We start from the raw sequence: 26,541 nt of genomic DNA, 5'->3' as shown, positions 1-26,541 counted from the left end.
ATAACAAGTCTATAATTTGGACTTTTATTTTATCTCTGTATAAATAAATATCAAACTGAGAGTGTCATGATCATTGGATCTTTTGGTCTAACTTCCATTTATCACAGCTATGGTCATTTCCATCTGTTAGGTTTTTCTGTCCTAAGCCTAGTCATTTGTAGCTGGTGATGGCTGTTTGACTAAACTCTATCTTCCAGAAAAGCTGGTTCAACTGGTTCAGCCTCCTTCCTAAAAAAAAATATTTTTTTAAAAAAAAGCGCTTTTCAAGTTGGTATTTATCTGACCTAGCTTCTAGCCATTTGTTCTTATTTTGCCTTTCTCCATTAGATTATGTATTTGTTTAAGTATTGAGCATTCTTCCCTCCTTCAGGTACTTATACACTAAGCAGGTACTTAGCAATCTTTTTAGCTAAACAAAACAAATTAACCTTTTGAAATTTCTTTAAATGCTGTAAGTCTCAGTCTGGATTTCTGGATAGCCAATGACAGCCAGATGCTCTGCAGAACACTGCCTCCAGGACATTTAGGCACAGCCACACTGCATTTAGTTTTGTCAGCCTTTCATTTTATTTTTTTTAACACATCTTTAATCTCCTTTATTAACCTCTCATATTTCCAATTAATTTTGATTGTTTTCCTTTTTCCATGTATGGGTTGTTGCATTTTTATTTATTTATTTCTAATTACTGCTTTCATTTGATCTATGAAGAACAGCAAAGGCACAATGCAAGCTGCTATTAGAACCATCCCTTTCTACATCACTGCCAGGAGAATTCATGCTATTGGAATACACTTAATAGTAAAAGGCACTGTAAGAATTAGTCTACTCCGACAAGTCCAGTGACATCCCTAGCCAGTATTATCAGGACATTACTGCATAAACATTTACACCAATGGAATTCCAACTGATTTTGGCAAATATTAATGGAAAGAAACTCTCATTGCTGTGTCACAGTTGCAGTGAGAAAGCTCAGATTGCTAGAAACACTGCTAGCTTTGGCAGGACACAGCTGAAGCAAAGCTTATTGTCAACTGATATGACACTCTACCATGCCATGTTGCCAGGGAGACAGCAGCAGAAGAGAACATAAGGTTGTTAAACTGGAGGGGTTCTTAAAATAAATAAAAAATCTCAGGGCCAGGCTGTCCTGAAGTAAATGTGCCATATGTATGACATACCATCATGTTATTCTATAAAATTAGTCACAAGCTTTCTCCCCATAACTGATGGACTGAAGGATTCTTGCTTCTAAAGATGCTACTTCTGTTACATGGATTTTATGCTAAATTGTGTTAAACTATTATCAATAATTTCTACTGATGATAAATTGTTGGGGGTCAATTCCTATTTGTAAAGTAAAATATGATTAATCAGTAAATAATGAGGAAAAGTACACAGAGAATGACTGGACTGTATTTTGAAAGCAAGTTGTTTCAGTCAGTTTAATAATGGAAAGAAAGGACACTATCAAGATTAAATATTTAAAAAAATAAGTGACAGGAGTTAGAGAACTGAATTAATTGGAGTAGAGGAGGTATTCATCGTCTGCTAATTTTGAAGTATAATCAAGGGACACTGTCATTGGTTGACAGGTGCAAAATTTAACTAAGCCTATTAATAGCTTTAAAAAATGCATTTTGATACTCAAAAATCTATCCCAAGAAGCAGGCTTAAGTATTCAGTCTTGGCAGCACACAATCAAAAAAAAAAAAAATAAATAAAATCCATGACACATGCAAATATTGTCTTATCCATTACTTTTCGTAAGGGGGGAAAAAAAAAAAGAACAGCCATCCAAGACAAAGATCCATCTAACCCAAAATCCCATGTCTTACACTGGCTAATAATAGATAATTGGAGGAGGGGGAGAAAATGAAGATCTGGGAAACACAAATACTTCCCTAGTAATTTATCCCTGCTTCTCAAGATGTGAATTCTGAACTTCCAAGTCAAAACCACTGTCTTGACATTTAATAGGTCTTGATATACTTTTCTTTTATACATTTTTCTACTCCTTCTAAACTTATGCAGAGTTTTGGTACCACAACATACTCAGGCAGCAAGCTCCATAATTTCACTATATATTGTGTGGACCTGCGCTGCCTTTACCTTTACCTTGTTCTAAACATCTTAGTTAATAACATATTCAATATCCTTAGTTCTTAAAAGAGAGAATAGATAATTATTGCAAATAAGTTTTCTGCATGCCAGTTGTCACTTTATAAACCCATCATATTGCCCTGTCTTGTACGTATTTTTTTTTCCCCTAGGGGAAAAATTCCCCATCTATTATTTGTTATTTTTATTGAAAATATTCTTTACTTTAGGTCATGCTTGCTCTAATTCTAATATATTTCCTTCAAAATGGGAGAACAAGAATTTAGATAGCATTTTGAAAGCAGACATGCTTTGCATTTTATACTGTTTTCTGATTTTTCCTTAGTCCTTTCCTAACACTGCTTGCTTTTTTGACCACTATTGGACATCGAGTTGATATTTTCATAGACCAAGCTGTTACAACTCCAAAATATCTTTCTGATATGCGCACTGTATGATAATGAGTCAACAAGATACTGAAACGTCTAACAGTATCTTTAAAGAAATTAAACTTCCCATAAAAGCCTTGTCACACTGCCAGAAAAATGGCAATTACCTAAGTGTTCTCAGTATTAGACGCCATTATTTTTAGTTAAAAAAAAAACCTGCTGGAATGGCAACACTGTAATGCAAGCATAAAATTATTTTTACTTGCACATGATTTCCTAGCACCTGACTTCTGTTCAAAAGAACCTACTCTTGAAAAGCCTATGTAGAAATACTACATACATCAAACAAAAAAAGTGATGGTACTGTAAGAAATGTAAGGAAATTTGAGTTTACACAAACAAAAGCACTAACACTACTCATCGAATTACTCTGGCTTAACTGCAGTACTGCCTGCAATGGGAATGAGTATGCAAGTGGTTTATATGCATGTCAACAATTGCAAGGTGATGCAGGTCTTAGTAAAAACACATGAAAATGTATGCTGCGATATTCAGGGTTACTTGGCTTGCAGTAGTCCTTGCTCTTACTTCCATTTAACTGTGAAAATGTTGCTCTTTTTACTGTGCATTGTTATATCAAATCCTGACATGCCTTCAAATTCATGACACTAAAGAAAAGCCTTTTTTAATTTCATGTAGACCAAGGGTTAAACAGTTTCTTAAACTTGAGATATGAACTCGTAATATTATCATTGTGTTTTGATGGTTTATTTGCTTGAGCAACTTCTCATTTTGTGGCATCATCTTAATATACAACAATGTGATGACATTGTAATCTTTGATAAACCACCTGTCATCTCTCTTGAAGAGTCAAAACTTTATATTGTATATAATAAAGATCAGGTCATAGGAGGACTTGAAATCAGGAAAGAAACCAATTTAGTTAATGTTAGCCCTAGTCTCAAACAGGGGTCAGTAACATGTTCCAAATATTGTCATCTATTTTCCAGTTTTACAAATAACTATTTGTTTTTACCTTAACTCTGGTTTGTGTAAGTGTAGTCTTACAATTCCTAACAATACAGTAGTACATAATTTCTATAGATATGATAAAACTTAAGATAGGGACAGCAGAACACTCTGCCAGCGCCCGGGATCCCCAGAGCATTCCTGTGGGTAATCAAGGAGTAGATTTGGTCAGTAAGTTACAGGAGCTAGTAGAACAGGGTAGATACCATGGCAGAATTGTTTTCTGATGATCCAGCATACTGAAGCTTACTCGCTGGCAGCCAAATAATAGTGCCTGAATGCTGATGGAGTTTGTAAGACCATCTATCATATAGTGAATTGTTACTAGGATTGACTTTCCAGGAAGTCTCTACATCCTGGCTCTACCCATACACCTCTGAATCAGGTGAACTGTGCACTCTTCTTTCTGTGCCCAGTGTGTTACATGATTTTGGGCAAGTCATTTGAAAGTGTTACAGGTATTATATTTACCCATATGCCTGTCTGCCAAATTCTTCAGTTTTTATGCTGTTTTTCCTCCCTTGTTATGTGGAGACCCTGCATAAAGAATAAGCTCCTGTCCATGAAGATTATTCCACGTATTGAAAATGGCTGAAAGAGCAGTATAACAGCAGTGACAAATGCAAATTACTAAATATATGTAAGTATATAGGCAGATTAGTTAATATCTTAGTTAATGACTCAAAGGCTAACTATACTCACAGATACAAAACATTAAAACATACCATCAACACCAGCCAGGACAAAGGCAACAATATAGCAGAATTAGAATTAATTACAGCTGTATGCCAAGTCACTGATAATTTTATATTCATATACGTAATTCAGTTCAGGAATTTTGCAGAATTGACAGAGGTGGGATCCACTTATGATCCTTAAAAAGGCAACTTAAGCCAAATGAGGTTCAATTTGGCATAAGAATTTTGCATCCACAGAACATTTTCAGTGCAAATAAAAGAACACAAAAAAAGTTGTACTTGAAAAGGCTTTTCTGAGTCTAGACTGAGTGCCACCTCAAACTACCCCTGTGACAATATTACTAGGTATGTTTCAGTGATCAAATATTTGTATTTGCAAATTTTTATAGCTTTAAAAAAAACCAAAACACCACCTTTCCAGCATGTATAACAAATACTTACATTTTCTTAAGCTGTAAGGTTTCTGTCAGAGGACTAGAATGGCCTCCTTTTACTAATGCTGTCCAGCTAGAATGTTCTAATAGTATAACCACCAAACAGTTTTGAAAGCAAATACAGACACAGCAATGAATGTGTTAACTGTATTCATGTTGTTAATTTTGAAGTGTTTGGTATAAAAGGTTATTAGTATTAATATCCTACATGGATATTAGTATGAAAGGCAGTAGACAGAGTTAATAGTAAACTTAGAAAATGTGATCAAGAGAAGTAAAGGCCACAAAACAGTCCTGTAGCACTCCACAGAACAAGAATGCTCAGTGATCAGTCCCTGGACATTGCTGACCTGAGAAGATAATTCATTTGACCTGCAACCCCTCAGCCCCAAGTCCTTCTGGAGGTAGCAGCAGCCAACAACCATGAGCTCTCTCTTACCCTCTAGTCTCACCTCATTTGTCCAGACATGGCACTGTGCACAAAGAGTGCCTATACTGCAGATGTCCAGTAAAGTCAGTCAATCCTGGGAACACATAAGCCTTACTACAAATACACAGTAAAGGCCTTCAGCACATGTCCAGAATTGTCATCTCTAAGAAGAGAGGAAGGACACTGACTGGCTACTGCCACCTAAAAAAAAAAAAAAAAAGTATCTGGCATGGCCAGAATGCACAATACACGCAATAGATCCATTATACAGTAGTAGAAGATGGTCGTGTTGCTTGAGACCAGCTACTCCAAGTAGTGGAGTCCAGTTAGCCTTAAAAACTAGCAGAGATGCTGGAAAAAAGAAGGAGGATCCTTACTGTTAATACAGCATCTGGATTCATCTCCCTACATGCTTCTTCATTCCTTAAAAACCAAAAGAAAACAAAAACCACACCCCACACACACCCCTCAAAACTACACCAAAACCAACCACCAACACACACACTGAGACTTAACAACTTCAGAAGGCATGACTTCACTTTAAGAACCATATTTATTCCTGGTATGTATTTTTTCACGTGTCTGCATAGTCTAGTCCAAGTTACTAGTTTCTCCCAGTTTTTTGACCTGTGTATGCATCAGACTAACAACAAAAGCTATTCTTGAAAACTATTTTAAACATTGTCACAAATAATGTAATAAGCAAATAAGCAGTAACACCTTCAAGATGATTAAGTTTGCTATTTACCCTGTAATGCTTTTCAACAATGGGTACTTAATATTTTTAGATTTCATACGTGATCTTGCCTGCTCTACTATTTAACTGTTTGGTTTTTCTTTGTAACTAATCCTGTCAAACCTTGTAGGGCTTTTGGTATTCAAGACCACTTCCTATTTTCTCATTTCATGCCACACAATTTTCTTTGCTAAAGCTTGTCAAATGTTTTATGAGTTCTTCTGTTACCAGCTTCCGAACTCGATAGTTTTAGTAAGTGAACATTATAGGAGAGATCTTCTGACTAGCCATTGAGAACAATTAGTGCTATGGCATTTCAGGAGTAAAATTTCAGATAAACCTTCTGGTTTCTTGCTCTCTAAACAGTAAGGTAGCAACTCCACCAAATAACAGCAACCAGAAATATTCTATCAGCCTCCATTTCAGGATGCAGCATCTTTCTACATTCACAGGTAGAAAAGCTATGTCTGATGTCTGTTATTCTAAGCCAGGGAGCCTTTTAAATTCACACATTAGGAATAAGACCTGTGAATAAATACCCATTAGTTATGTTTTTTATGTTATCAAACAAAGCCAGCTGTCTTTTGAGTCAGTGAGGATTTTGGATACACTGAAAAATATATATTGGGAAGACATACTTGAAGAAGTGTTCTAATGTCCTAGAGGGTTTTTGGATTGCTATCCCAACATTATAGAAAGCTCAGGTGTATGCCAAATTACGCTTGTATTACTGGGGGGAGGGGGAAACTTTATAAGAATATATTTACCTAAAGTATGGACTTGTAATAATGGAACAAAGTTCTGAAAAATCCAACTCCAAAACTCACTCTGAAGCTGTATTAACAGTAAGGATCCTCCTTTTTTTCCAGCATCTCTGTTAGATTTTAAGGCTAATTGGACTCCACTACTCTCTCCGGGGTTGGCATACCACAGAGAGTTCTTAACAGCTTTTATCTACTTTTCTGTTCAGCACAGTTACAGAAATAACCCAAAGTAGCTGCTTTTCCAGACCAAGATGAAATTTTTCTTCCTTTTTTTTTTCTTGTATTGACATGTTCCTATTCCCTGTGATTATTAAGTAGACAACATACAGTATTATGAGAGATAATATCAACACCCCTCTACCCACACGATGGATTCTAGAAGTGTTCTGAACATAACCCACATTAGCCTATTTGTGGCACTGGGCTTCAGATGGATCTTGGCTCCTTACAATACAGTCAAGTGAATTTCCAAATTACGTATATATCATTAATGTTCCTCATAGTATGTATTTTAAGAGTTATGTTTAGTTTATTGTGAAGGTTGCATAAAAAGCCTACATATTTTTATCAAACAGCAGTAAAAACTGATTGGAAACTGTAATTGCCTGAACTATACTACTCTACTTCATATGCAGTAAGTTTCAGAGAATCTAATTCATTTCCTCAAATTCTCACTTTAGTTCAGGAGGTATAACCTTAAGTTTTTCTCAGCAGAAATATTTCTGAGCATTCATGCTTGAAATATATGTCCATGTATTTTTGCATACCAGGAAATCTCAGAAAATACACCTATTTTTACTTGGTAAAATAATTATACCTAATGCTGGTTACAAACCATTTCTTGAAAATTACCTGAACAATCACTTGAACTAATAGTATTTTTTAAAAAGTAATTTTGATAATAAAATGCCCTCTTAATGCATGTTGTGGTCATTGTTTTTCCTAAGCACAAAAAATACTTTTTGCATGTTTGTATGATGTTAATAACTGGAAAAGCTAATGCACTCAGTAAACTAATCACATCATTCAGTAATGGTCTCATTTAGGTCCAGTGTTCTTACAAAGTTATTTTCACCTTTGGATTGAGTGATGTACAATGGATAGTTGTTCCTCTGAAGTTTAAACCTCTTAACGTCCAAGAAGCATATTTTCTGAAAGGCTAGGCCGTGCTTGTCATGTATGCCTCACAACCCTAAGAATTTGTGGCATTCCTTACTGTTCAAGGGGTTCTAGAAGGACAAATGAAGAATTTGCTTTTAAGCAAGTGATTTTCAATAGAGTCATCTAGAGAGTTTCATATAAAGATGGCAATTTGCTGTAGGAGAATCTTGTATTGCTCTGGTGTATTCCCCTTCTAACTCCTGTATTTGCCTTGTTATAAGCTGTGCTCTAATTACACTTTTATCTTTTCTATGACAATATATTTGGGAAGAGTATCCTGGCTTTCCAACGCAGTTGAGAGAGGCTGAGAAATTCAGCTCCTTTCCTTCACAAATTGAGTCTTTATCAAATAGATGCTATCCAGTTTATACAATTAACTTCTCTGCCCATGAAACTGATACAGATAGGAGGTGCTTTATGCACACATTGACTAAGTTAACTAGACAATGGCTTTGCTACTGACTCATTACAATCCTCCAAGTGCTCAACAGGTGTCTTGTGTTCATATATACTACTCTAGTAGCTAGTTTAACCCTGTAATTAGAAAGCAAGTTTTACCTGCACACTAGATTAATAGACATTAATGGAATTAGGTTTGGGTTTGGTTTTTTTTTTTTTCTTCTTCTTTTATAGTTTGGGGGATGGTAGTGTTACTGAATAACTGAGATTTTTACTTAAGTTGTGTTTATTTGTCAGTACCCATGTCTCTCCACCTAAAGACTATTCTGAGCCTGAAGCTTATAGGATATTTAGAAGCATTCTGCCACTCCTGATGTCTAGTATTTTATTTACCTCTGTACTGTAATGCTCTGAATTAATTTAAAAATCACAGTAAACCACCTTACCTACCCTAGGAGTTTTGAATACAGCCAGTCACAGAGACCAAAAAAAGATAGTTATATCATCTTTCAGGCATTTGTCGTAGAGGGATTTGAGCAATCCCCTGCAGTTACCTAAATACTCTGGGAAATGTAGTCATCTAATTCAGACGCAAGTCTGATGACCAACATTAGATACCAAAGTAAATGAATACTATTCAGTAGATCCATTGCACTAATGCTGCAGTAATACAGCATTACTTTCATGCCATATTTTTCCAGAAGAGGTAGAAGTCTTCCTGTTGTTGTCTCTCCAGATTTCTTTGAATTAAGCCCACTGCTCTACAGTAATAAAAATAGTTATTTATCTTCAGGTTTAAATACACGTTTGTCTTAGGAATTAGTCTATCAATATTAAATAGATAAGCCTCACAGCAAAACTTCTCAGGCTTTTAGAATCCGATACTGGCATCTTCATCCAATCAAACCATGTCATTAGAATGAGTATAATTTTATAATTCCACATCATCTTTGTGAACTTTTTTTTTTTTTTTTGCAATTAAAGGAAGTAATTCAGTAAACATACAGCCAGAATAGTTTGCATATAAAGTTACTGTTAGTATCTGAAGTTACATGGAAGATAAAGTTCAGGGTATGGCAACAAGTCCAAAATATAGAAAATTGCTGTCCCATGTGTTCTACGTGTTGATATCCATATCAGAAGCATACAATTACAGTGAACAATGTAACCAAAAATAAATCTTAAGACTTGAAATAATATCTAGGAAAAAGAATTGCAAATTGGGAGTTAATTGATTTTTTTTTAATGTATATTCATTATTTTACAGATATTTATGTATTTTCGAAGATATACGCTCAGATACAAGTCTTCAGGCTAGAATCTTGATATATTACTATATAAAATTAAATTTTGGTAAAAGAATATATACATTTCTTTCTTAAGTGAAAAAAGGCAAGGCTAGGATTTCATTTGCAGTGCTGAAAGTTTACACACATGAATGCTGAAGTCATCTAGGCTTTGCTCCCACACAAAGTTTGCTATGAAACGTCTTGAAATGGAAAGGCTTCATAAAAAATGAGGGCACCTGAATGGTTTAGGTCAATCTTTTTCTCAGATTCCCAACAGACTTAGTTTGTCAGAAAGATGTTTGCTGACATGTTTTTTTACCACTGATAATAAAAGCCGCTAAAAGGGCTATGTATAACGTGTATCACAATTTCCCCTCTGTCCTGACTGTTGTTATTAGTATTGCAGGAAAACAGCTGCATGCCAGAAAGGAGTTTTAATACACTGTACTCTCAAAAAGCTGAAGTATCAGGAAAGGTAAATAAGCTCCTTAAGTATTTGGCTTCAGAAAAAAAAAGAAAGAAAAAAAAAAAGAAAAGAAAAGAAAAGAAGGAAAAGAAGTGTAATATTTTGTTTATTTGATAAAAAATTTCCTGGCAGAAACAAGATTTCTGTTCAAAATTCATACAATTAGCATATGACAGAGGGCTTTCCAGGTAAATTATTATTACATAATTGAGAGGTTCAATTATGACCCCAATGATTTCTTTTGCATGAGGCCTACTGCAGTCTGAACTGTTTGCTGCAGTATTTTGTCTTTTTCATCTGCATCTTCCTTTTAACAAGGTGCTATACTAAAAAAATAGCTTCAAAAAAAGCCTAAAGTTTCATTTTTCCATTCACTTGCAACGGCTCTAAGAAAGAGAATAAAAATTACCTAAACCTAAGTTACCTGCAAGTAGTTTTCCTTTTACATTCATATTTACAAAATTATTGAACTAGTGTCCTTTTTAGAAAAAGCAGATGTGTACAACCTTTACATAGTATCTCCTGCACCATGTGAATCTGTTGCAACTACTGACCTCAGGAATTCTCAATCATACACTCATGTTTAACTCATTTCATTATTTACTTTGTTATTGTATCTTCGAAGAATCTTTCTAATGGTCTAGAACCCTGTTGCAGCAATGCACTGTAGAAGAAAATTGAAAACTATCCCTCAGAATGTATAGCAGGTATGAAACACAGAACTGAAATGCATACAGATGGACAGATGAGGAGACTTCCAAAGAAAATGCAAGACTCCTTTTCAGGGCGAGAAGCAGGAGTACTAACATGAGAGAGTACAGATTATTTTACATTCTCTAGCACACGTTAATTTAAGGAGAAATTTAAATAAAGATGAGACACTTGGATATTAACAGAGAACTCCTAAGTGCAGGATGCAACACATAAGAAGGAAAAAAAAAAAAAATCACTTGATAACTTAATATTATCAAGGCCAGAGATGACATCTTAATATGTAATAAAAGATAGAATGGGTCAATCAGCTGCTAAAGGACCATGAAAAGTAAGACAAGTAACTTATTTGATATAATAGAGAAGAAATCAGCATGGGGATATAAAAACCTAAGGCAACCTCCTCAGAGTGCTGGTCAGGAATAATAATCTTATAATAAATCAATAGCATTCCAAAGGTATTGTACAAACCAATTTTGCAACTGTGTCAAAAGAAGACGCAGCTGTTACCTAGTTGAGTTATACTAACTAGGTATGGTGCATGGAAAGATACAACTATATTTTTTACATGTTAGGTAGCAAAAAACACATAAGACATGGTGGAAATGAAAACAGACACAGATGACACTTGCAGGTAACACCAGATAAGCAGGAAAAATATTGTTATAGAGAGCAACAGAGGAAAGTGCACAAGCTGGAGGAAAAAAAAAAAGTGAAGAATTAGTTTTCACTATCTTGCTCTTTAGTAAGCAGCTAAACTCATCACATATGTTGAACAGACAAGTCAAAACATTGGTTTGGCCAGATCTACAAACTGTTGACTCAGGTGATTTTGTCTCTGCAAGTGGCGTTACCCAGAATAAAGTATAGCAGGAGAAAGACAAAAGCCCCAGAAAAAATTCTGTCTTCCCCTCCTCTCATTTGTTTCCAGGCAGTATAAAGATTAATTTGTCTCAAAATTACACACAAAGGAAAAATTGTCCAGGCAACTGATAGTTCAGGCATTACTTTTACTTTTGTTCTCCTTTCTGCATACTACAATAACCTTACCCTGAACAGACTTCATGAGTTAGCTATATTCAGGACCTATCAGTATGCAGAACTACTTTTTTTTTCCCCTCAATTTTTACCATATTTGTCAATCATTATTTTAACACATCTTCAATAAAGACAAAGCTCATGCATAGCATTTATCCACTTCTGTCAACGGGAAGCACAGAAGTTATCATATTCATATAGATCATTTGCTCAGCTTCCACAGTTTATAAGTCAGCCACATTCTTACACGCTCTGTCAAGTAGTAAGTTATGTTTAGCAGCGGACTAGTTTTATTTAACAGTTGTCTTCACCATAGATACTACACCAGGAAGCATTTTAGACTCGGCAACACTATTATTTGTAGGGCTTTCTTTGTGGGCGGCAGTGTCAGCGTTGCAGCTCAAGTGTTCTACCAATGTAGGTACTTCTCACAGTTTAGCTCTTGGAGCTCTTTAACACTGTATCGCGTATTCAGCACACCTGGAACATGCCATCTCTACACAGCAAAATTATGGATGTATGTTTGGATAAAGCATAACAGCCAAAGAAAGATGAGCCAAAAGTAACCTGTTCTTTATGATTATATAGTCAGGTTCCCCCTTAAATGCTATTAGTGTCCCTCTCCTTTTTGCGGCATAAGTAGGAGTTTCAGGAAGATGACTGTTCTCACATACTTCAGCTGTGGTCTGATTTCTCTGCAGATCACAAAAATGTGTCCGCAGAATTTAACATTATAGAGGGGCAAATACTTGGACAGTGGTTACATACACATAGAAGCTGAGGGATAATAAAAGTCTGAATTTCACTGTTGAGTAGCCTTTATAAGCATCAGACTGTAGAAAAGGAATAAAAAGAGATCATAGGACATTAGCCCTCCAGGCTGTAAAATACTATGTAAAAGTGGGCTTCAATGTTGCTCTGAAATAACCCAGACACTTACTTTATGTGATTCTAGATATTAGGATAAATATCAACATCCATAAGGATTTTTCAGAGTATATTGATCTTTTTTCCCTTTGAGCTAGTTCTTTTTGATTTTTAAATCCGAAGAGCAAGGCAGGAAAAGCTTAAAGAATGCAAGAAACCAACTAACTCCTAGTCAGGGTCTAAATATAAATAAGATATGATTTTCCTACCATCTCTGAAAATGAAGAGAAAGAATTAGGGGCAGTGCTTCTTTCATGTCAAGAGGAGGTCACTAAACAAAAATCAGATATAGAAATCTGTTACAACAGGAAGGCACTAATGCCGAGACAAGAATGTCCAGATAATGAAGCATAAGTCCACGTGTAGGACAGTGAATGGTAATCAGTTAATATAGTACAGAGAAGACAATGGAAGTGCAGTGGATAAGCTGTAAAAATCACTACAGAAGATAAGAATAGGGAAATATATATATAATACACTATAGCAACAAAAAAGGGCCAACTCCAACACTGCCGACAAGGATTATTGGAAATATCATACCTTTGCAAAAATCATTTAAGAGGGAATTTGATACTCATAGAATAGCCTCAGACACATGGAGTCAATGATAGAAGCATGACAGAAAGGTCTAGACAAACTTGACTACTAAAAATTACTAAAATTTACTACTAAATTAATTACTAAAAAATACTACTAAAAAAGCTACTAAAAATTAGGTAACAATCTTTTTTTCTTTTTTTCTCTTAAAATAAATTTCTCTGGTCTGATATTTCTCATGACCTACTATAATTGCTTCTCAAACTTGTCACTTAGCTGCCTTCTAGTAAGAAAAATCTTTGTAAAAGATTTAGTGCTTATAATGCATATTCAATTTGCAGTAAAATTCAAGTATTTCTGAAAAGTTTTTTCAAAATTCATAGGTGAATGTTCTTGACCATAAGTTTTTTCCCTTGAAGAATCATAGAAAGTGCACACAAAAGGGATTCAACCATATAAGGCAAGCTTGTAAATCAAAGGAAGTATTTTTGGAAATTATTTTGTAGTCTTGGTTGAAACCTAAGTATAATTGCTTCTCAAACTTACCACTTGGCTCCCTTTTAATAAGAAAAATCTTGGTAAAGCAACTGTATTAACAACCAAAAATACTGACAAAGGAATTAAAAGTACAAATGAGTTGAAATAATCTCACATCACTAACCAATAATGATAAGAGATTGTATAAAGTGATAAGTAAAGAACCCATTTCCTGCATGCATGGGATGTGAAGGGAATAGTTTCACTTATTTTCTTTAGTGATGATCTAGTCTTACGCTCTTTGGTAGGGAAGGAGTTGGTTGCAGAACCCAGAATTTGAACAGACAAGACTTACTGAGAGGTATGGCAGTAAAAACAAACAAGCAAAAAAAAAGCCAAGGGTGAGATTTCTGGGAAGTATTGCTCCACAGGTTTTGTCTGATAATTATTTCTTTTTGGTTTGTCCATTTTTCATACAGCTTGGAAGGAAATACTAGCATCTTCCTCCAACGCTACCTCAGTGACCTCTCTCAACTTCTGATACAAACTCTGGAAAATATGTCAGAAGTATCACCTATGGAATTCTTTTCTTTAACCACTTCCGTCTCATGGAGTTCCCCCACCTCGATTGCTATAAATTCCTATCACCAGACCAGTGGCATCCTCTAGGTCACTTGACAATATTTTAATCTGTACCATGATTCTATGATAAGTGATATTATACAAACAGCAGACTAGATAGAAGGCACTGAAGTCATTTCAGGTACTGATATAGTTCACCTTGCCTCAGGGATCTGGTGAATGGCATGTGTTATATAAAATATGCATAATTTTGGGAAGGCTTTCACATTTAGCCATTAAAGCATTGCAGTTATTCCAGTCATTATCAAAACCACGACCATGTATTTGGCATCTTTAAAGAGCACAGGAGCTCTTGATAAACAATTTTAAATGAAAAAAAACAGGTATGCAACTATGTTGACATTACACAAGTGCAGTACAAAATAAACAACAGTGAAGAAGGTCACAGCTGGCCCCCCCTCCAGGACAGGGGAGTGGAGCTTTTCAGGGTAGAGAAAATTCACCATAGAGAGATGTGCACTGGGACAGACATCTTATGTAGACCTCCAGTACTCCCTTCCACTGAGTCTGTTTGTGGAGGAAATTCTCCTTTCTCCCAACCTGTTCCCCCACTTTACCATTTTAGAAAAGTCTATATGAACTGGTCATCAGTTGTGAGATTTTTCAGGGGTTCCTTGAAATTATTATTTTAGGGCAAAAAAGGAAAAGGAAACAGCTGTATACAAAGTGGTGTCACACCCATACAAGCACTAGGGGATGTCACACAGATGATACAGCTTTTACACATACATGTGCAGTATACTACATTTGATTTAAGATACTCTGTAAAGAAACTTTAATATAGATGTGTGTATTACACATAAATGGGGGCCAGGGTATCTGATAAAGAACAACAGTTAAGGCTGATTAATAATCCTCTTCCATAGACGACTGCCAAAACCAGATTGTTAGACCTGGCTGAAAGATCCCCTTCTGTAAACTTACTGAGATCCAGTTAGATTTGAAACTGTATAAAAAAACTTCTTGGAACAATTTCCTCCCCAACAACACTTATGCAATGCACCTGCTGATAAGAACAGGGATTCTGGTGTTCTGGACTACTCCAGGAACTGATATTGGTGAACAAGCTTTCAAAAGTGTAAAACAACTGAAGATGTGTGAAGGAGTGCAAAAGAAGTAGAAGCATTTTAAGGTTAGCTTTCTGATTTTACAATACAGATTTTAATTCTTCCTGAAAGGCAGCTGTTCTCAAATATAAATACAGCATGTTTAGGAACCGCTAGATGATGGAATCATTATGTGTTTCTACCCACAAACTTCCATCTCTTAAGCATCAAGTTTTACAAGGCTGTCAAAAAAATAAGTTCAAATGAAACCCTATAAAGGTTAACTCAGGCAACCTGAATGCAATAGCAAACACATAGTTGCATATGCGTTAAGCATTCATATGTTTTTCCATAGCTACTATATTTCCATGCTGTGAAAACCAGAAGCTAATAACGTTAAAGGGAATTAAACAGGAATAGCTATACATTGAACAATGCAAATCAGCCATGTGAACAAAAACAGTCAAAGAAAATTTTAAAGTCCCATACTAATTAAAAACCATTTGATTATTTTTTTAAATTCATCTCAAATTCCAATTGAAAATCCTGGGAAAAAAATGGGGAGAAAACTGTTACTTATTACTATTTTTGCTTCAAAATTTCCCAACACTTGCAAAACACGGTGTCCAAATTAACCATACCTGTACAGCAGGATGTCACTACTGTCTACCTTTTAAAGTGTTTTGGAGTAACACTTAACAAGGTAAACATTTAGCAAAAAGGCACACACAAATAAAAAAAAAACCAAAAACCCCAAAACAAACAAAAAAACAAACCACCAAACCTGCTGTGATGTGAAGAGCACCTCCATTTCCCGAAAGTAACATTACATAAATAAATAAATAAATCTGTCTAGTGGGGAAAACTATCTAAATAAAGGAATCATAGTTTCTGGCTTTTTACTACAAATTGGGAGTAAGAGGAAGGAAATCACATTTGGGGCTGGGAACTCAGGGATTACTGCCTTGGGAGCGTAGGGAGATGGGGGAGAAAAAAAGGCCAAACACTGGGGAGGGGGAAAGGAAGAGAAGGAAAGAGAATGAGGAACAGAAGGTGCACTTACTGTTTGGTTATCTTCATACAGCTTCAAGTCATACCCACTCAGCTCCACACAGAAAATTATTGCTGTAACCCCCTCGAAACAGTGGATCCATTTTTTGCGTTCAGATCTCTGTCCACCCACATCCACCATTTTGAAAGTCAGCTCTTTGAAGGTGAACTTATTTTCTACAATCCCTGTGGTCATGTCCCGAGAACGCAGAATATCTTCCACTGTAGGGATGTAGTCCAGTGCTGCAATCCTTTCTAGGTCATTTAAGTAGTATGCAGCATTATCCTCTAGGTGGTACTCATTGGAGCGGCAAAAGCACTCCTGCACACCAGGGTCTGCCCAGAGCCGTTTCATGACTCCCAGAAGCTCAGGGGTAATCTCACCCTTGCTCTCAGCTGGGCCTGTCAGGGCAAAAAGCTGCACAGCATCATACGCTCTGTCAGGATTGTGAAATTCTATCTTAAGGGTGGCTAGAGCCCGAATGATACGTGTGAGAGAATCAATTGCATTATAGATAATCAGAGGTTTGTATTCCTTACAGGCCTCCAGGTTAAAGCCACCGCTATGGATGATTTTCATCTGCTTTACAATAGTACTCTTCCCAGAATTGCTGGTACCAAGGAGAAGGAGCTTAATCTCTCTTCGTTGTCGCTGACTTTCAGAGCGCAGGTGGCGGTCAATCCTACGGGACCGCCGCGCTGCCTCTTTCTCCTCAGAGCTTTGCCGACATCCCATGGTATAGCAGGCAGATACAGAAGGGAAAGGCTGGAGATTGTCTCACTCTGTTTGTGTCTCTGAAAAAGATCTGCAGTGTCTTTCAGTTTCGCGTGCCAGGTACACCGTGAATGAAAAAAAAAATATGTCGCTATCCAATACCTGATGGTCCAAGATGCCTGTACCACCTAATTCAGTCCCAGCAGGGGTGCAAACACATGTAGATATGCAACCACAGAAATAGTCTCTTCAGTAGATCTCATGGCACTCCCCTTTCCAGTGCATAAACAGTGGCACATTCCTGTTAATGAAGGGACACTTCCCTTTGCCACAGTTTGGCTAGATCCATCAAATACTCTTTTCTGTTCTGCATAATTATTTTGCTGCCTTCTGTCCAAAGGTAAGGAGCTGCACTTTCTGCTTCTCTGCTCTAGCCCTTGTCTTTTAATTGTATTTTCTGGTTGCTGTGGTGATGCTGCTAGATAAAGCTGAAGCTCTTTTCAATGGTGCTGTACTTGTTTTGTTTCTCTTCCCCCACTTCTTCAGCTGATGCAGTTCAGCCCTGTAAATCTGTGCTTTCCACCTGCCAAACAATGAGAAAAGAAATGAATGAAATGAGAGACTCCATTTCCTTGCTGCAAGCCATTCACTTTCTCCTCCTCTACTAGACTTCTAAACCTTTTATTATCCCAAACAGAAAATACAGATGGAAAAATATGTAAAGAAAAGCAAAAATCTAAAACCCTAGCAAAAACATAGGGACAGCTGAAGCTTGCAGACCTAAGAAAATGTGGTTTCTGAACAATAGTAAATCAAATCTCCCTTTCAGCCTTCTCAGTTTTATTATCTAAACCTACATGAAAACAAACAGTGCTGAGCTATGCCCCAATTTCTCCCTCAGCAAGAGCTTATGGCAGTGCTTTTCCTGCACAGTCCTGTTCTGACTGGTTTTCCTGAAGTAGAAAATGAAACAGACTCACAACTACTTTTCCCAGTCTATTTATATCAATATCTTGTACTCAGACAGATGTCCTCCTGAGTTTTCTTTCATCTTTGCTGTTTGCACTGAACATTTAAATAACTAAATTAGGAAGCAAAAGGAGGTGATTAACTTTGCTTCATGATTTTGTAGAAGAGAGAGTTACTGATCTTTGCAGCATACAGTAACAGATCTTCTTTGCCCCCCGAAGAACAGTACTCTTAAACGTACTACCTGCATCTTGCTTAATCAATAGTGATGCACTGCTACAACAACTTTGTAAGCTTCTTTCCATAGCCAAGCCAAGTGTAATTAAGCCTCCTCTCTTCCATTTTTAATACGGGAAATTCTGAGATGCAGTAAAAGGGAACAGTGACTACAAGGTGAATGTTGCATACAAAAATCACAGGAAATGCCATCCCAAGCAAGGGCTGACAGCTTTTCAGTGACCATTGGAGCAATTATTCTTTCCCAAATTAGGGGTTAAGCCTGCTAGTTGGAACTCTGCAGAAGGCAACAGCAGGAAGCAGTTACCTCTCACAGAGGGAAAACACATTACTAATAGCTGATTGGTGATAACTTGCCTCTTTTCTAGGAAGCCCTTGCTGCTCCCACTGAGCTCTGAGCACAGTGGGCAGCAGAATCACAGATGTCATGGCTTCCTCGCCGTATGCTGGCCCCAGCTCACTTTGGCACCTATCTTGCTGTCTGTTTACTTGTGTCTAGAGGGTCTTCAGTGAGTATTTTTACAAACTAAGAAAAATTTCAGAGCTTACTAAAGAAATACAACTTCTACTACATTTTAATAAGACTAAGTCTCCCAGATTCCATTTTCAAAGTTTCCCTAGAAGTCTTCAGAAGTTTTTCCTGCACAAACTTGCTAGCATTTCAATGTAGCTGTGACAAAACATTAAAATACATATTGAAGAGGATGATTCCACACTACTAGGAGAGGGACAGAATAATCCAAGCCAGATGTTGAACCTCTAGCTTTTGTGAGAAAAGAAACTGAACTACAACTACTTGCAACCTCATGTACTGTACTTTCTTTCTTAAGCATCACAGCAGCAACTTTAGTGAACAGAGGATATTTCTGCACTCCAAAATAGTAATCTGTAATTAAGTATTTGAAATGGAGCACTGGATTTACCAGTATGTATTTTTCCTTTCCCCACATCACCTATATCATAGGATAAGATTCACTTACATAGATATACAGCAGGATGGGGTGGGTCTCGTTCCTACTTAGCCGCAATGGTCTGGTTGAAAAATATGCACTTCTATTTACATGAATTCTATTTTAGTGTGCAACATGAATTTATTAATGCATGTACATTTAATAGTACATGTTTTGTAAGACACTGTTTTATCGTTGAGAATTTCAACTCTTGGGTTTTGTCTTGCCAAAGTCATTATCAGCCAGGGATTTCAGTGAGATCTTGCTTTACCCTCTCAGTAGCTGTGACCATAGTAGACGTTAATTATGTCAAATAATAGTTTTAGCTAACCTTTACATAATGTTAATTGAGATATAGCACAGCATAAAATCTTCAAGGCGGAGGCTTCACAGATACAGATAAGGACAATTACATCAGCGCAGTACTGAAGAAGGGTTACATGGTTAAAATAAAGAATAAAGCTCAGTTTTTTGAGATTCTTAGATTCTCACATTTACATGAAAAACCATCATTCTTAGAACATTTGTTTGGGAGGAAATAAATTATATATCTAGGATTTCATTCCTCAGGTGGTAGAAACAAATGTAATGATCTCAGACCCTTCTGTTTTGCAAGAGGTATTACTATTCTGTTATGTGTATATTCTTTGTCACAGTGGGCTATCCTAATCTTAGTTTCTGTATTTTGTATAGCTTTTTCTCTGAACATGTTTAAAGTCAATTACAGATCTCTTCTAATTTATGATGGGCTGACAAGTGAAAAGGTAGAGTGTATGTGTCTGCTTTGAGACCCAAGTCCCCACTGGTATGCATCTCTGGGCTCTACAGTTCTGTAGCAGCATCTTGGCATTAGGCAGGTTCTTGCAACACACTGGATCCCTTTTCAGCAGTTTCCAATACATAGATGTGAAGGTATCTGGGAATGTGAAACGTGCACATATGGAGGGACAAACAATTACAACAATCATTGTTAATCCCTTAACATCAGAGAAAAAGGTATAGAGACTGGACAGAGTCAATGGATGACAGTTTTACATATTCATTCTGAAGCTTCCTGAGATGTTAGCCTGGGACAGTTGAACTTGCAATCACTCACTCTTAAATACTTTTACTGATTCTATATTTATGTTGATATCCCTTCCTAACTCTAACCCTGCTTAAGGAAGATACATAGTTGAACTAATGTAGACCTGGATACAATTCATGACTACCAGCATGAGTCAGTATAGGTCAAGATTGGTACTGGTGTATTGAGGAGAGCATTATATTTTAGTTATTCCTGTCCTTCCTTAGACTCCCAGAACACTATTAACATACACATTTTCATAACAGCAGCTTTTTCTCAGTTCTGGAGACCTCCTATACAGTATTTCTACTTCCCCTCTTCTTTCTTGCTCCTATTTAAACCCGCATTCTCACTACACTCTTTAATCTCCATGCTCTAACACCTGCCTGTAAATCTATCCCAAATCCACATGCATGAAATTAATTAACTAGAACAGGACTTCTGCAGTAACCGATTCCAGAAACTAACCATGACAATCTTATTCTCAGTTGTTCTAAACTAGTTATCCAATCAGTACAGCGAGTCACCTCTCTGTGACAGTTTGGAGTGTTTAGCTGTCATCTTTGCCTGTATGGACCACAGTGTATGAACAGGCTTGTAATTTAAGCATTTTGGATACCTTAAATTTAAAGATGTCTGAATCCTTTGCCCCAAATGCACTGTGTATTGTTATCACCTGGTTTAAAATTCTACAAAAGAGTCTTAATATCAGCTATATTTATCTTACTTCCCTTTGCACATCAGGACATTAGCACATGAAGAACAGATTAATCAGCAGATAATTAAAATAATAGCATACATATTAATAGAATTGTAATTAGCACAACTTTACTTACTTTAATGCATCAGAGATGTGGAAAGGAAAACCCTCCAAAATGAGGAGTTATACTTTCTTCAAATAATTGGCTTTTTCCAGTGGTCATAGAAGATGAAGAATAAGAGTTGAGGAAGCTGTTTCTTAATGAGTAACTTCCCAGCCACACAGAGAGAATGAAATTACTGTATTAGATATCAGGCCAATTTCTTATTTTAATTATATAAAAATTAAAGTTGGCTCCTTAATCATGCTTATTCTGACATGTTCAGAACATTTAAAACTGGTTTTCCTTTAAGTCCTCATCATCAGAGGCTTCATTTTCATGTCATTAATAAGATCATTGGTTGAATTTTTGTGACATTTTCTGTGCATCTCTGTGATTAAAGATGAAAAATATTGCAAGAAGCACATATGGTACTCCCTCTCCTCTCTTTATTCAAGCTTCATCCTGAAAAAAAGAGGCTTGCAAGACATCGGAATCAAGAGGATACATACTCCTTCCAAAATGCATCAGTACTTATGATGAATCTGGATATTTTATGCCCATATAAGATAAGCAGATCTTTTTTAAACTTTATGTTATCAGCCTCAAAAATCGCTTATGACAAACAGTTTGGTAGAAAGACACTTTCAAGAAAAAATTATTCTTTTCAGACAGCCTGTACATTCTGTAGAGTATTTCCTATTGCACATTTCCACAACACATTCAGATGCATCATTCATATCACACGGTGTTTTACATATCAAGTATTCTGCTAGCCATTCATTAATATGTTTAACACAGAAAAGGACAGAGTAGCACCTCCTTATTGTAGGGAAGACCAGGAGTATGTAAACACTGTGTAAGTGAGTTTTACACTACTGAATTTCCATTTTTTTGGCTCCTAGTCACTCCTAATGCATATATTGCAATGATATTTGGATATCACTGTTTCAAGTAGGGATACAATGAGGTCATTATATTATTGCTTTGCAAAGCAGAGTAGTAGATACTATTTCCAAATAGTTCACCACAGTAAGAAAGTTTAATTTATTTAAATAAGTTTGCCCACATAAACTGAAAAGCACCTTCCATGTTCACAGTTGCTACTTTTTAAAGTTCAGAAAAAAAGAATAACTTTACAAACCATTACGTCACTACGTTTTACTGTCCTGGCTACATAGACATGAACTTCCTCTCACCAGTTTTACTTTTTGTTCTTGGAACACACTCAGAAAATAAGGCAGTTTAGAATTTGTTCTGGTTTTTTAGGTCAGATTTCATATTAAAAGTGTTTCATGGCTCTAAGTTTCTAATTAGATAAAAGTCTTTACAGTTACTCTAATGGAAAGCCCTATTGCTTCCTTTCACTGTGCATGTTTCTCTCTAAACTTTGTTTAAATAAATTTTATTCTTTGAATGACCAGATTATACTGCATATGTGCATCTAAGCTAATACATCTGCCTTCTCCTGACACTTGAAGCTGCTCAAAATGTTAAGAAAATATATTTGTTTAAATCTGATGATATATATGGTCTATCTTGTCATAACTAATATGGGTAGTTCTTCCCACAAGATAAAACTAATATGCCCCACATCCTGAGCTAACAGTGATCAATTTCAATTATCAAAGAAGTAATGCTAAAAAGTTCATTCTTGGAGTCGGAAGGATACTTGAGCAAAATTTTGCACTCATTTATTATATAAATCTGTTGAAGCCCATTTAACTAAGCAGGCTGTTTAGTACTAGCACAAGCTTCTGTCCATACTTTTATAGCCAATAAAACCAGTCATTATTGTTGCTTTCATATCTAGGCTTGCTCTTTGCCCCTACCCATCACTTCTGTCTTGCTCAAACTGATCTGTGTGTTTGTAATCATAAACACTTATCCCTTTTCTCAGCATGTTCCCAAGTAATGGGCAGGGTGAGGAAGGAGAATGACACTACAACACCACAATTCAATTGTAAAAATTTCCCTAAGGAAAGATCCAAGTATTGTCTCTTGTTGCATTAGCTACTGGCACGTTACCATGGAATACAGAGTTACAGAATCTGCCTTGAAAGATGTTCGCCCTCCAAGAGTTTATTGAAAGGAACTGGCTCCTAGGCCAAGAATAAAGCCAATGGCTATTGCTATCACAGTCAATATAGAGACTGTGCATACAGTATGCTGCTAACAGCAGGAATTTCTGCTGACATCGTAGGCACAAAGCTATATTCTCCCTCAAAGGCAAGTGATACCAGCAGCCTAATAACGTAGCTTCACCACCACCAGCCTGCACACACAGAGCTTTAGGAGCCTAATCTTATTTGGCTCTTTACAGTATTTCCATCCTAGTAGCCAGATGATACATGTAATTTTTCCCCAGTAGTACCTAATTTAAGAAAGTAAAGCGACGTTCAAAAGGTTGCAGCAAACTTTCTACAGCAGTTTTAGCTATAACTGCCAGCAATCTTGATTAATTCAGGACTGATATTCTATTCAGTATTACAGAACATATACTACCAGAGGAAGAAAACAAAACCTTACCCAAGCTATACTTTCCCAGCTTATTGGTTCTGATTGCTTCTTCTTTCTCTTTACTTATCTGAAAGTTTAGGAGGTTTTAGGAGGTAGTGGACCTGCCTGTTTGAGCACTTACCCATGTAAAAGCAAATGCAAGCAAATCTAGCAAGTAGCAGCACAGCACACATGTAAGACTTAGGAGTGTAAGCTAACCTAATGTACTCAGTTTCTAATGATTACACACATCCACAGAGGATTCCAGTACTTTAACAAAACCTTATTTTTGCAGGTTTTAACTTTCAATCACTTCTTACACTAATAACAAAAGAGAAAAAGACATGAGGGAGTATGATATATTGGGAAATATCCAAGGAAGTTTACTGAAAAGTCAAGCGTTCCACTAAGCAGGCATCACTTTTTTTTTTTTTTTTTTAAAGAAGAACTGAGGCTAATAAGGAATGGAGAAAATGGTTCAGATTTTTGAATCCAGGAAAGCAGCCAGAAAGAGTCCCAGACATGCATGCAGTATAAATGCAAGGTTGAAATAATTTCACAGTAGTTAGTCTACTGTTTAATGTATGGAGATTAAAGTGCATTTATTACAGATTAAAGTTGATTTAAAACTGTGGCCACAGACATTATTAACATTCTTTTTAGGCAATTACTGAAAATTGAAAGAAGAGGAAGGAAAAAATCTGTCAACGGAAGAAAAAAAAGACTAGATTAATTTTTTTTCTTAATGCAACCTCTTAGTTGATAGTACAACTTTTTGTTGCAGTTGGCTGACAATATTACTTATGTTGCTGTTTTCCATTGCTTAAAGCCTTGGGAAAGTACTTACACTGAAAATATCTCCATCCGATATCTTTAAATAAATGTCTGGGAAATTTTTTCATACAAAAAATGGTTTGGGCACTTCTGAACAGAGCACTTGGGGGAAAAATGAAATGTTTCATCCACACTAAAAGAAACTGAGAACTTTTCTTTAAAATCTTGCTAGACCTTCAAACTTTGAGCCCAGGACATGAAATTCAACAGAAGATGATCTTTATGGTGTGGATGTGCATTTGCCATTCTCACAAAACAGGAAATTTAACTTAGAGACTTTGAAAAATTTTAGTTCTAGCTAGAGTAGAGAAAGGTTCAATTTCAAGAAAGCACTTACTAGACAAGGGACTTGCTGGTCTAGAGGCTTAGAAGAAGGGAAAAGGGAAAGAAATTATTTTATATTAAGGAAAATCAGAAAAAATCTGTATCCTCTAGAACGCCTGTCTCTCCAGAGCCAGAAGCATAAACCAAAGTTACCAAACCTGACAACTTTCTGTCTGCAAGTATTTGTGGAAATCCCTGATATTCCCTCTATCTTTCCACATATAGGGTAACAACCTATTATTGGTGGTTTTCACCCTTTTTATTGAATCTAAGCGTCAAATTGACAGATGAGCTGTACAGATATCAATATGACCTCTTGTGATAGAATTCAGATTGTTTTGTTTGAAAAAAAATAATTTGGAAAATTTTCAGATATTTTAGAAAGGTATTAAGGATTAATATTCAAATACTCAGAAGTTGTATGTACAAGTTATGACAAAACTTTTACTTATATATTAAGGCACTGTAATCCATCCAAAACAAAGGATGGGCTAGTTCTAATAATCAAACAAGAAAACATAGCAGAGAAAGCTGTTGATTTTTGTGGTTTATTTGTTAATGCAGTTAAAATGCATATTCTATTAGTCAGATGACTGAGGAAAGAAATGTCATGATTTAAGTTAGTTGAATGTTGGGCTGGACACTACTGAATTCTACTCCTTTTTGTCATGGTGGTTCTTTGTGATGTTAATTAACTCCCTTAAGCCCCTCTTTTCAAAGATAATGTCTGCTTGTGATTTTCATTTCTTAGATGCCCAATTTGAGATACTGTTTGTGATCAGGAAACACACTGAGTTTTCAAGTATTATCAGCCTCAATAGTAGCTGTGTTGTATATATTCAAATACTGAAATAGTAATTTTTTTTCACTTGATCTATCTTGATCTCTAAGAAATAAGGCCTAACCTCTACACTAACTCCCCATGTTAGATCCATGAAATGAATTAATGTCTGTGCAGTAGATTAAAAAATGAGAGTAATAGCAGTGTCAGTCAAGAAATTCATATTGATAGCACAGTCTAGCTAAAATACATTACATATCCAGATCAGGACCACACACAATAACCGACACAGAGTAATGGAAGCTGCTGAGTAAGAAGGGGGTTCTTAAAGGAAAGTCAAATCAAGTAATTATAAACCACAACATCACATACATGTAGGCAGGTATGTGTGCGTGTTAGGGATAGTTAAGGTTACCAAAGAAGGTATAAGGACAGTGGTAAAAAAAATTAATTCAGAAATCCTCAGTCCAGGGCAGGGGATGAGAAGGGCATTGACCAGAACTGATGCCGTACCATGAGCTCCTTATTATCACCAGCACTGACTGTTACCAGCCCAATAGAAAACTGCTGCCAGCGTACTTTCCAGAAAGAGAGTTGGTAGGTTCATTAGGTTCTCATCTGCTGATTCTTACTGTGATTTTATAGAAACACTCAGATCTGTGGTGTAAAACCTGAGCTCAGCTATTAGAGTTGCCACCTATGGATACATGGGAAAAGGAATTTTTATGAGGAAATAGTGGAGAACCCAAAGAAAATAACTTGCTGCTATTACATGTAGTCATAGCCCTATCAGTGTGTAATCTAGATGTAACTGATATAGAATAGAAAATATTTTCTGCAGTGAGATATTATATTCATAGGTTTAAACATCATATCTTTGTCTATTGTTTGGAAAACATCCAACATACTTCAGCAGTATTGAAATACAAGTTATGCTAGTTAGTAGTGTCCTCTAGCTAAGTATATCACCAGGTCAAAATTTAGCATATAGACTTGATCCAAGTTTTAGAGAAACGTAAGGACCTATACTGAAAACAAAGTATTC

General features: G+C 36.2%; 2 protein-coding genes across 4 annotated transcripts in view; one reads left to right on the top strand and one right to left on the bottom strand.

Moving 5' to 3' along the window:
- The window catches only part of RSPH14 (radial spoke head 14 homolog), a 103,091-nt gene that overhangs the window by 42,346 nt on the left and 34,204 nt on the right, over positions 1 to 26,541 (top strand). The gene's annotated exons all lie outside the window — the stretch shown is intronic.
- Positions 1 to 26,541, bottom strand: part of GNAZ (G protein subunit alpha z) — a 75,337-nt gene that overhangs the window by 31,905 nt on the left and 16,891 nt on the right. For all 3 annotated transcript variants that reach the window (XM_049804240.1, XM_049804239.1, XM_049804242.1), the window contains one exon: positions 16,335 to 17,619. In XM_049804240.1, coding sequence (XP_049660197.1) covers positions 16,335 to 17,057 — 723 coding nt within the window. In that variant the 5' untranslated portion in view covers positions 17,058 to 17,619. The remainder of the gene's footprint in view (positions 1 to 16,334; positions 17,620 to 26,541) is intronic.

This window comes from Accipiter gentilis, chromosome 7 (genome assembly GCF_929443795.1).
Source record: "Accipiter gentilis chromosome 7, bAccGen1.1, whole genome shotgun sequence".
In the NCBI taxonomy this organism is placed as follows: Eukaryota; Metazoa; Chordata; class Aves; order Accipitriformes; family Accipitridae; genus Astur; species Astur gentilis.
This window is presented reverse-complemented; position numbering and strand designations above follow the sequence as displayed.